We start from the raw sequence: 12403 nt of genomic DNA on the forward strand, positions 1-12403 counted from the left end.
CCTTCTGATCTGTAACGCAGAGCTTCAGCGGAACTGTTCTGATTCGACCACTTTTACCACTGAATTAGTACATGACAAAAGTTATTTTTATTTTTCAGGGTAGAGGAAATTCTCTCTCATACTCTTTCACACTTTCTCTCTCTCTCACTCACTCACTCACTCACTCACTCACTCACTATCCTACTCTGTCTCTCTCACTCATGCAATGTCTCAATCGCCTTCTCACTCAGCCATTCATTCTCACTGAGTCTCTCACACTCACTCACTCATTCTCAATCAGTCTCTCTTACTAATTCACTCACTCTCACTCACTAACACACTATTTGTCTCACACTCTTACTCTCTCGGTCTCACTCACTCATCTTCTCAATCACTCTTTTGCTAACTCACCCTCATTGACTGTCACGCAGACTCTCAATCACTCACAGTTTTACTCTCACTCACACAATCTCTAACTCACTCTCTTAGACTCAATCACTTACACACTGTCACTCACTCACACTCTCTTGCTAACTCACTCATTCTTTCACGCTCACTCACTCTGTCGACTCTTGCTGTCAGGCATTGATGATGGCTTTCCAAAAACGTCTGCCCTGCATGCTGGTTTCAGTCTCCTGGATCTCATAGGTGGTGTCATCCTGTAGAAGGTCAATGTTGATCTGCATGGGACGCCCTTGAGTTCTTCTCCCTTGTGTAAGCGGTCATGTAACCAATTTTGACACAACACTCCCTTCTGCCCTTTTACAGGGTCTTGAAAAAGTATTCATCCCCCTTGGTGTTTGTCCTGTTTTGTCGCATTACAAGCTGGAATTAAAATGGATTTTTGGAGTGTTGGCACTATTTGATTTACATAACATGGCTATCACTTTCAAGTTGCACATTTTTTTTTTAATTTGACACAAACGATAATTAAGATGAAAAAAACAGAAATCTGGAGTGTGCATAAGTATTCACCCCCTTTCATATGAAACCCCTAAATAAAAGCTGGTCCAACCAATTCACTTCATAAGTCCCATAATTAGTTGATTAAGATCCACCTGTGTGCAATCAGTGTCACATGATGCTTGTATAAATCAACCTGTTCTGGAAGGACCCTGACTCTGCAACACTACTAAGCAAGCAACATGAAAACCAAGGAGCACTCCAAACAGATCACGGACAAAGTTGTGGAGAAGTATAGGTCATAAAGAATATCCCAGGGAGCACCATTAAATCCATTATAGCAAAATGGAAAGAATATGGCACCACTACAAACCTGACAAGAGAAGGCCACCCACCAAAACTCACAGACTGGGCAAGGAGGGCATTAATCAGAGATGCAGCAAAGACACCAACGATAATACTGAGGGAGCTGCAAAGATCCACAGTGGAGATGGGAGTATCTGTCCATAGGAGCGCTTTAAGCCACACACTCCACAGAGTGGGGCTTTATGAAAGAGTGGACAGAAAAAAAGTCATTGCTTAAAAACAAAAAACACGTTTGGAGTTTGCCCAACAGCGTATGGCAGACTCCCCAAACACATGGAAGAAGATTCTCTGGTCAAATGAGACTAAAATTTATATTTTTGGCCATCATGGGAAATGCCATGTGTGGCGCAAACCCAACACCCAGAGAACACCATTCCTACAGTGAAGCATGGTGGTGGCAGCATCATGCTGTGGGGATATTTTTCATCTGCAGGGACAGGAAAGCTGGTCAGGACTGAAGGAAAAATGGATGGTACTAAATACAGGGCAGTTCTGGAGGAAAACCTATTTGAGTCAGCCAGAAGTTTGAGACTGGGACAAAGACTCATGGTCTAGCAGGACAATGACCCTAAACCTACACTGGAGTGGTTTAAAGGGAAACATTTAAATTTCTTGGAATGGCCTAATCAAAGCCCAGACCTCAATCCAATTGAGAATCTGTGGCATAACTTGAAGATTGCTGTACGCCAACACAACTCATCTAACTTGAAGGAGTTGAAGCAGTTTTGCCTTGAGGAACGGGCAAAAATCCTAGTGGCTAGATGTGCTAAGCTAATAGAGACATACCCCAAGAGACTTGCAGCTGTAATTGCAGCAAAGCGTGGCTCTACAAAGTATTAACTTTGGGGGGGTGAATACCTATGCACACTCCAGAGTTCTTTTTTTAATCATAATTATTGTTTGTGTCACAATCAAACAACAATTTGTACTTTTAAAGTGGTCGGCATGTTGTGTAAATCAAATGGTGCTAACCCCTCCAAAAAATCCATTTTAATTCCAGCTTGTAATGCAACAAAACAGGACAAACACCAAGGGCGATGAATACTTTTGCAAGACACTGTAATTGCACACAGGTAAAATACACAATATAGTCAAAAGTATGTGCAACCCTGACCATCACACCCATATGTGCTTCTTCCCCAAACTGTTATAACTTTATAATGTTTTAATTTAATAATGCAAAACTTCAGGACATGTTGTTACAGGAAAATAATCTAAACTTTTGCCCTGCCTGGCCACATCACATCACCCTATTGCTCATTTTCCTATAACAGCACACCCCAAGTGACACTTTCCTTATATACCATACAGCGTAATTATTAATAATTGGTCATAGAGCTTAAGAATGAGAAATCATGTTGAATCAGACAGACGTATCCTGTTGACTCTTACTAAGACATTTAAATCCAAAAACTGGATCTCCCCAAGACTGACTGGAAGAGCAAGTCAAGTTAGTTTATTTGCATTTCCCTTTTAACAACAGATATTATCACAAAGCAGCTTTACAGAAAATTAAAGACTTTAAACATATGAACTAATTTTATCCTGAATGAATTTATTTATCCTGTGGTGATGGTGGCAAAGGAAAACTCCGTCTGATGACATGAGGAGAAAACCTTGAGAGAAACCAGACTCAAAAGGGAACCCATCCTCATCTAGGTGATAAAATAGTGTGATTATAAATAACCCGCTTCTATAAATGTGCCCTATATAGTCATAAAGTACAACTGTGTAACCAGGAAATTTATTATAGTTTTAACATGAAGTCTATTTTGTTGAAATTATCAACTGTTGTTTAATGAAGACTTGAATGCAAGATTGTTCATGACAACTTCAGTCTGAAACCTATCATGGCAATTGTGGAACTCAGCCATCATAGCAAACCTGTAAGTGTCCAGAGCCGTCTTCCAATGCGTTTTTTGACTGTCCATACAGGGCTGTCCTCCACAGGAGTGATGTGATGAGACTCCAGCCAGACGTAGGGCATCAGGATGGATCAGGCAGGTCCGAAGAGCATCATGGGTGTCTCAGGATCGACATATAACTTGACAGAGACAGACAGACAGAGGGAGAGAAAACAGTTTGTTAGGTATGCCTGGTGTCATCTAATGGTTAAGAACAGTATACGTTTTGCACCAAGTACAGTGGTGCTTGAAAGTTTGTGAACCCTTTAGCATTTTCTATATTTCTGCATAAGTATGACCGAAAACAACAACAGATTTTCACACAAGTCCTAAAAGTAGATAAAGAGAACCCAGTTAAACAAATGAGAAAAAAATTTTACTTGGTAATTTATTTATTGAGGAAAATGACCCAATATTACATATCTGTGAGTGGTAAAAGTATGTGAACCTCTAGGATTAGCAGTTAATTTGAAGGTGAAATTAGAGTCAGTTGTTTTCAATCAATGGGATGACAGTCAGGTGTGAGTGGGCACCCTGTTTAATTTAAAGAACAGGGATCTATCAAAGTCTGATCTTCACAACACATGTTTGTGGAAGTGTATCATGGCACGAACAAAGGAGATTTCTGAGGACCTCAGAAAAAGCGTTGTTGATGCTCATCAGGCTGGAAAAGGTTACAAAACCATCTCTAAAGAGTTTGGACTCCACCAGTCCACAGTCAGACAGATTGTGTACAAACGGAGGAAATTCAAGACCATTGCTACCCTCCCCAGGAGTGGTCGACCAACAAAGATTACTCCAAGAGCAAAGCGTGAAATAGTCGGCGAGGTCACAAAGGACCCCAGAGTAACTTCTAAGCAACTGAAGGCCTCTCTCACATTGGCTAATGTTAATGTTCATGAGTCCACCCTCAGGAGAACACTGAACAACAATGGTGTGCATGGCAGGGTTGCAAGGAGAAAGCCACTGCTCTCCAAAAATAATATTGCTACTCATCTGCAGTTTGCTAAAGATCATGTGGACAAGCCAGAAGGCTATTGGAAAAATGTTTTGTGGACGGATGAGACCAAAATAGAACTTTTTGCTTTAAATGAGAAGCGTTATGTTTGGAGAAAGGAAAACACTGCATTCCCACTTAAGAACCTTATCCCATCTGTGAAACATGGTGGTGGTGGTAGTATCATGGTTTGGGCCTGTTTTGCTGCATCTGGGCCAGGACGGTTTGCCATCATTGATGGAACAATGAATTCTGAATTATACCAGCAAATTCTAAAGGAAAATGTCAAGACATCTGTCCATGAACTGAATCTCAAGAGAAGGTGGGTCATGCAGCAAGACAACGACCCTAAGCACAAGTCGTTCTACCAAAGAATGGTTAAAGAAGAATAAAGTTAATGTTTTGGAATGGCCAAGTCAAAGTCCTGACCTTAATCCAATGGAAATGTTGTGGAAGGACCTGAAGTGAGCAGTTCATGTGAGGAAACCCACCAACATCCCAGAGTTGAAGCTGTTCTGTACGGAGGAATGGGCTAAAATTCCTCCAAGCTGGTGTGCAGGACTGATCAACAGTTACCGCAAACGTTTAGTTGCAGTTATTGCTGCACAAGGGGGTCACACCAGATTCTGAAAGCAAAGGTTCACATACTTTTGCCACTCACAGATATGTAATATTGGATCATTTTCCTCGATAAATAAATGACCAAGTATAATATTTTTGTCTCATTTGTTTAACTGGGTTCTCTTTATCTACTTTTAGGACTTGTGTGCAAATCTGATGATGTTTTAGGTCATATTTATGCAGAAATAGAGAAAATTCTAAAGGGTTCACAAACTTTCAAGCACCACTGTAAAAGCAGTGACTCTGGCAAGACTCTGACAGCATAACTAAAAGGGAGAGCCAGAAGGTAGCACAGACATGAGGGAGCCCTGGGTTATAAAGCAGCCAGCCACTTCACTGTCAACAAACCTGAGCAAACCGGGGGGGGGGACAGCATCCATACATCCTTGTTTACCAAAACACTGACCCCAGAGCAGTGGGTGAAGTCACAATGAAGGCTCTGAAGTTCATGTTCCAACCACATGTCCACTCACTGTTGAACAACCTGCAGAACATAAAGGCGCTACTGACCCCAAAGCACCATCGCAGTCTTGCAGCACGTAAAGGCGCTGCTGACCCCAAAGCACCATCGCAGTCCTGCAGCACATAAAGGCGCTGCTGACCCCAAAGCACCATCGCAGTCCTGCAGCACATAAAGGCGCTGCTGACCCCAAAGCACCACCGCAGTCCTGCAGCACGTAATGACTCTGCTGACCCCAGAGCACCATTGCAATCTTGAAGCACATAAAGACACTGCTGACCTCAGAGCACCTTTGCAGTCCTACAGAACAGATGGGGGGTTGGATACTTATGCACACTCCAGATTTCTGTTTTTTCATCTTAATTATTGTTTGTGTCACAATAAAAAAACAATGTGCACCTTTAAAGTGGTAGGCATGTTGTGTAAATCAAATGGTGCTAACAGCCCAAAAATCCATTTTAATTCCAGCTTGTAATGCAACAAAACAGGACAAACACCAAGGGGGATGAATACTTTTGCAATGCACTGTATAATGTCCTGCAAAAGCCAGTATCCTGGTAGTGATTTTAGTTGTGAGATGAGGTACGTCACCATATAATTCTTTGTTGGTCATATGTGATTTCCAGCTCACATTCAAAACAGCTCTCAAAATTCTGGTGTAACACCCATCCAAGGCTTTCCTGATTTTCTTTGTAATGCTCCAGGTCTCACAACCATATAGCAGCACGCTTTCAACTGTGGCTTGGAATAGCTTTATTTTCAGGGGCCTTGGGAGGTTAGACTTCCATATTTTATTTAGTTTGTTGCATGCCTTCCACGCCAACGCTTTTCTAACCTTGATATCTTGCTCAGTACTCTGAACCCCGACCCCAAATATTTGAAGTCATTTGCTTCCTCTAAAAAACCCTGCCATCTACTGTTTGGATTTTGACACAACTTAATTGGTTGTATGCCATAAACTTTTCTTGGCATTTATGTATAGACCAACACATGGTGTAGTATTTTCAACCTTTCTGAGCAGTTCTTGTGCTTGCGCAGCAATGTCTGACAAAGTGCAATATCAAGGTCTGTTATGTTCAAGGGACCAACTCTGTGGCTTTTTCTAGGTATGATTGTGAATCCCAATCTCTCCTCTTCACCACTGATTGCAGACCTGAGGCAATAGTCAAGTACAATGATGAACAGATATGAATAGAATAGAATGCCTTTACTGTCACTGCACAAATGTACAACAAAATTTACTTCACCGTAGGAGAGCAAAGCCGCTGCATACGTGCACGCCACTGCTCTTGGGCAATTCAACCCAAGGCCATCCCATGTTAACTTAAGTGCATGTCTTTGGACAGTGGGGGAAACCGGAGCACCCAGAGGACGCCCATGCAGACACAGGGAGACCATGCAAACCCCACACAGAAAGGCCCCCGTCGGCCACTGGGCTCAAACCTAGAACCTTCTTGCTGTGAGGCGACAGTGCTAACCCCTACACCACCGTGCCGCCTTGAAGCACTCCAGCAAGGATGTCAAATTTTTCTGTCACCATCTGAAGTTATGACCTTAGGCTTGGCACCCTGGTATGTGTCCTCAATTGCATGGGCTATGGTGCCCAGGATGCCATAAGCTTTAAGAATTTTTATCATTTTGCCCTGATGGATAGTATCAAAGGCTTTCTTCAAGTCTATGAAGGTTATTACTGCTGAAAGGTTTGTGTCATTATACCTTCAATTCTCCTTAATTCTCCTTAAAGCCAGGATTTGCTCTGTGGTGGATCGCTTTTCTCTAAAGTCGCATTGATTTGGTACTAAGTTTATCATCAAGGGGTGGTCTGATTCAATTAAGGAACATCCTGATGTATGTTTTAGCCGCAATTGAGCTCAGGCTAATTCCTCTGTAATTTGCTGTCAGTCTGAGGTCTACAGTCTTTGGTACAGGGATCAAATTCAAGACGGACCATTGTTTAGGTTTCTGTTGGTTCAGTAGAGGTTTATTGCAAAAATCAAGAACTATGTTATCAGTAGAGCATCTCTTTAGGACTTCAGGTGGTATCCCGTCTTCACCGTAGCTTTTGCCCTCCTTAATAGCGTTCTTTGCTTTCAGATATTCATCCATATCAGATGCATCTGTTCTTATTGGCAGTTCATCAAAAATGACTGGGATGACCTCATTCTCATTTGTAACTTCTGGAGGGTTTCCGAGTTGCTTTTGGAAGTAATCATGCCAGTTGCTTTATCTCTCTTCTTTCATACTTCCTTTCAGTCTACTACTCCTTGACACTTTTCTGCTGCTAACATCATTAATAATGCTCAGGCTAGATGGTCTGTGATTGAGGTTTGCCTCCTCATATTCCTTTAGTTTCTTTTCAATATATTCAGAATTTGCCATTTCATATGCTCTGTCTAGCTTTGCTTTACTTTCTTTAAATTCTGCATGAGTGTCCTTGGTGTTTTCATGGACATGTCTCTTATACACTTCTGTCAGGTGCTGCCTTGCTTCTTCAACCTTTGAATCACAGCGGAGAGCTTTCCTCTGTTTCTTGGATAGCTTTGGCATCACTTTTTCTGCAGCTTCCTTATTTGCCTGGATCAAACACTCATACCTCTCTGACTGATCGTCACACTTTTAGTCAGATAGTAAAGCATATCTGTTCTTTATCTCCAATGCATACCTATCCTGAAGTTCAGGGTCTGTTGCTTACTTGGACCAGTCATATTTGACTTTCTTTTGTGGTGATTTGTTATCATCATCATCCCCTGCCACAAAGTGCACAGGGGGATATAGGAATGGAGTCCGTCCGTCCGTTTCAATCTGGACAAGTTTTCTCAGAAACTACGTAAGCTACATCAATGAAACTTTGTGTGCTCATACTACTGAAAAAAGCTGGGTAGCACTTATGACATCATAAGTCAACATTAAAGCAATGGGCTTATTAGGGTGTAAGTGTTAAGAGGTCTTCATAAAATGCTCGTGGTGGGGGATAGTGATGACCATGTCTTCTTGTTGGCTCTTAGACTGAATCTTACATTTGCTTTTACTATCCTGTGGTCAGATCCAGTGGCGTGCAAGGGACATTTTGGGGGCAAGTGCTCTGGGGGGAAAAAAGGGCACTTTTTTGCGCATGTGGAACACCTTATTATAAAAGTCTGAGATTTAACCCTCCTCTTGTGTTCGGGTCGCCACTGACCCGTTTTAGTTTTTAAAGGTGTAAAACAACCACTTAAGGTTAATTTATTACATCAAGGCTTTTTGACTTTGCCAGGAATCTCTAGTTGAACAGAATAGAAAAAGAAATTTTTGTTTTCCTAAATCTGAAAATGGTCTAGCAAAAAATATAATACTTATGTGCAGTTGTTTCTGTATGCGACGGGCTACTTCACGACAAAATAATTACAGCTTGGGCTTAGAGGGCAAACAATACATTTTCACTCGATTCATGTGTTACCTGGCTGGTGGGGCAGGGGAAGAGCTGACTGACTGCCCGATGTGTTGTCTACGCTACGACAAGGCCGTGGCTTCCAGGACGCTATGCTGCTGCAACCTCACATTGAATGCACTGCACGCTTGTTCACGTGACAGAGCAAGAGAGACAGAGGTCCGGTGTGTGTGCGGAGGGGGAACACATTGGGACATTATTTTCACACACGCTTTTAATGCCGCGGCTTTTCTAAAAGATCATGTCGACATTGGCCTCAGTAAACTGTAAAAAAAAAAAAATTCAAAAGGGCACTTTTTTGGACAGAGGGCAGAGGGGCAGGTGCTTGAGCACCACCTCGTGTCTATCTGTGCACGCCACTGGTCAGATCCAATGCTTGCAAATGAATTATAGGCTTCAGCGTTTGTTACACTGTTCTTTCATTTCCTCCTAATCGGCACATAGTCTAGCTGGGTCCTGAATATACTTGAATGGTCCACATGTCCACAGTTTGGATGTCTTATTTTGAAAAGTAGTATTGGTGATGATAAGGTCATTTTCCTGTATATATTCAAGTAGAAGGTCACCATTTCTATTTGTAGTCTCATGATAAGCAAATTTTGCATTATCAAGTCCTATTCTGGCATTGAAATCTCCGGTTACAATTAATATGTTGTGAGCAGGAACAGATTTTGTTGCCACAGTCAGATGATGATAAAACTCTTTGACTTCTTCCTCATCTGAGACATTGCTTGGTGCGTAAATAACAAGTACGGTTGTTTTGGGGTTTCCACCGAATGTAGGTTGCAGTATTCTTGACGTGATGTACCTGATGGACAACATGGCCTTCTTGGCTGATAGACTGAGTAATATTCCTGCTCCACCTACTGCAGCTCCCACTTTGTTTGTGGAGACAGATGCTGTTACAAGCTGGTAACTTTCAGGTAGGTTCTCATACTGGAGTTGACTCTTGTCGGTGTGTACTATCTTGTGCTCCTGAATGCCATTTACCAGCTTGCCAAACTCTCAATTACTCTCTCTCACTCACATAATCTGCACTAGTGCACACTCACTCTCCCAAACTCACTCACTCACTCACTCACTCACTCACTCACTCACTCACTCACTTTGTTTCACTCACTCACTCACTCACTCACTCACTCACTCACTCACTCACTCACTTTGTTTAACTCACTCAATCACTCACTTTGCTTCACTCACTCACTCACTCACTCACTCACTCACTCACTCACTCACTCACTTTGTTTCACTCACTCACTCACTCACTCACTCACTCACTCACTCACTCACTCACTCACTCACTTTGTTTCACTCACTCACTCACTTTGTTTCACTCACTCACTCACTCACTCACTTTGTTTCACTCACTCACTCACTCACTCACTCACTCACTCACTCACTCACTCACTCACTTTGTTTAACTCACTCAATCACTCACTTTGTTTCACTCACTCACTCACTCACTCACTCACTCACTCACTCTGTTTCACTCTCTCACTCAAACTCTCACTCACTTGGTCTCTCTCTCTCTCTCTCACTTACACACACACACACACACACACACACACAGAGAGAGAGAGAGAGAGAGAGAGAGAGAGAGAGATCTGGTTTGTAATTGTTTTAGTGAAATCTCCCCGTGCTGTGGGTGTGAGTGAACAATGAGCAGTGGAGGAGTGAAGGGCGGAGCTGTGTTCAGACAGCCCTTAGTCCAGTGGATCACTAACTCTGTCCTGTGTAAACTTGCATCTCCATGATCATTCTCTACTTCTTTTTCTACTGCTCCAATAGCAATGTGATTTAAAAAAAATAGTCTCTAGTAGTGTCTTTTTTTTTTCCCTCTGTGATTATTTGGCTGTGGCGTGGAGGGAAAAACACAGCAGCTGGAACAGAGCTCTGTGAAGTGTTCAAGTGGAAACTGCAATGTGCCTGGAAGAGTCACAGGGAGAATGAGACTCCGAAGAGACGAGCTTCAATGAGATAATGTGAGTCCACATCACACTGCTGTGTTCATCACTCACCAGAAGATTTTCCCTGATGGTCTAGTTTGTGTTCACATTGATAATAAATACACAGTAGATTCGGTGTTCCACTGAAAAGTATCTCTATATAACACACTGAGCTGCTCAGCCTCCATGTACATGTGGCGTTTATTATTAATTATTTTTCCGAGTTGGAGAGAAAGTTAGGAAAGTTTTTTTTTTTCTCCAAATATGACATTATAAAAAAATGAAAAAGTTTGTCAATAGGCTACGTTTTAAACAAATTATACAGAGTGAGTAAGTGGTCAGAATGTGTCTTTAAGTGGCATTTTTAAAGAAATAAACTGTAGGAAACTGCAATAATAAGTGGTATAAATGCTGGTGCAGTGATTGTTTAATCATTTTAATCCCAATATTATAATCCAATAAAGTGATTAGCTCTCTGTATATCAATGCATATATCATGAGAAAGTTGGCATTGTTGTGAGGTGTGGTCAGACAGAACAGATCCATCAGACATGATCATGATTTGTTTGTTTATTTATTATTGGTTTTTTTTGGTGATCTTTGCCAAACTGTATACTTACAGATGAGAGGATATTAAAAATGTCACATCCTGTAGATCATTCATCATAAGACAAATTTACTGCACAGACCCAGAAATCACAGCCAGGCACCAGGATGCTTGTTTTTGATTATAAACCTTGATGGTATTATCATTTAGCACAACTATTAACTACGCACTAAATCCTGAAGGTCAGAAGAACCTGACAGTGTTTTTTATGACTATAAAGAGGCTGTAAGACATCCAGCATCAGAAGAGATAACGAACATGTATTTGCATGTATCACGTCATTCAGAGATGAAAGGTACTGGCATTTGGTTTCAGATAAGGGGATGAAAAAACAGCTAAGATATGATAAAAAAAACCCAAATATGCGAAACATTCATAGATTCTTGTCGCTTTCTCACAGGCTTCATGAAACTCACAGCATGTTTTAAAGTGTGTGTACTTGGAAATCTCTGCTGGGTTTTAGGCCATATTTTCCGACATTTTAGATGTGTGAATGTCAGGGCTCACGCTTTCCAAGTCACTCTTACCAGCTGATGAATCAAGTTCTTTATTCACTTTGGAGTGAGCCTTGAGCGCTCACCCCATTCATGTACATTTGCATCTAATAAGAGGGTTACTTGAAACAATGTTCATGTTTTGTATGGGCTGTATAATGTCACAAATCGCATGAATCTTTAAAATCCATTGAATATGAAAGACTGCATTCTAACTGCACCCCAGCTTTAATATATTCGGTACTTTTTTAGAGATACAAGTTAGGTGGTGAGATCTGATCAGAGTTAGCATTTTTTTTTTTTTTTGACGAAAAAAGTTAATTGGTCATCTAATATGAACTTGTATATATGTATGTGTTATGCATTTTATCATCACCTCTGCACATGGCGTTGTGCAATCGTAATATGCAGCTCTTTACAATTTATCCTGACAGTCTTGTGATTTCTCTTCTGGCTTCACTTGAAAGACTTTCAGACCGAAGTGCAGTTTCCCATCTTGCTGCATTCCGTCTTGCTATAGACACATTTTCATGATGTCAGCTCCCCGATGAAAACGTTTTTTCCACTTGTTTAGTATGAACACATGAGTTGTGCAGAGCAGGCGCCAGTGGATTGGGGCCCACTAAAAGTGCATACGCTAATGACTGTGGCGTAATCTGAGCTCTGTGGGGGTAGTTTTCTCCCTAAGGAGCATTTTTA

The 12403-nt window shown here is 41.5% G+C and overlaps 1 protein-coding gene across 9 annotated transcripts in view; it reads left to right on the forward strand.

The window, feature by feature from the left end:
* Positions 1 to 10331: 10331 nt before the first annotated feature.
* adgrg6 (adhesion G protein-coupled receptor G6) overlaps positions 10332 to 12403 on the forward strand; it is a 93164-nt gene continuing 91092 nt past the window's right edge. For all 9 annotated transcript variants that reach the window (XM_060914235.1, XM_060914238.1, XM_060914239.1 and 6 more), the window contains exon 1: positions 10332 to 10639. In XM_060914235.1, the coding sequence (XP_060770218.1) occupies positions 10638 to 10639 (2 nt within the window). In that variant the 5' untranslated portion in view covers positions 10332 to 10637. The remainder of the gene's footprint in view (positions 10640 to 12403) is intronic.

Source organism: Neoarius graeffei, chromosome 2, assembly GCF_027579695.1.
Source record: "Neoarius graeffei isolate fNeoGra1 chromosome 2, fNeoGra1.pri, whole genome shotgun sequence".
Classification (NCBI taxonomy): domain Eukaryota; kingdom Metazoa; phylum Chordata; class Actinopteri; order Siluriformes; family Ariidae; genus Neoarius; species Neoarius graeffei.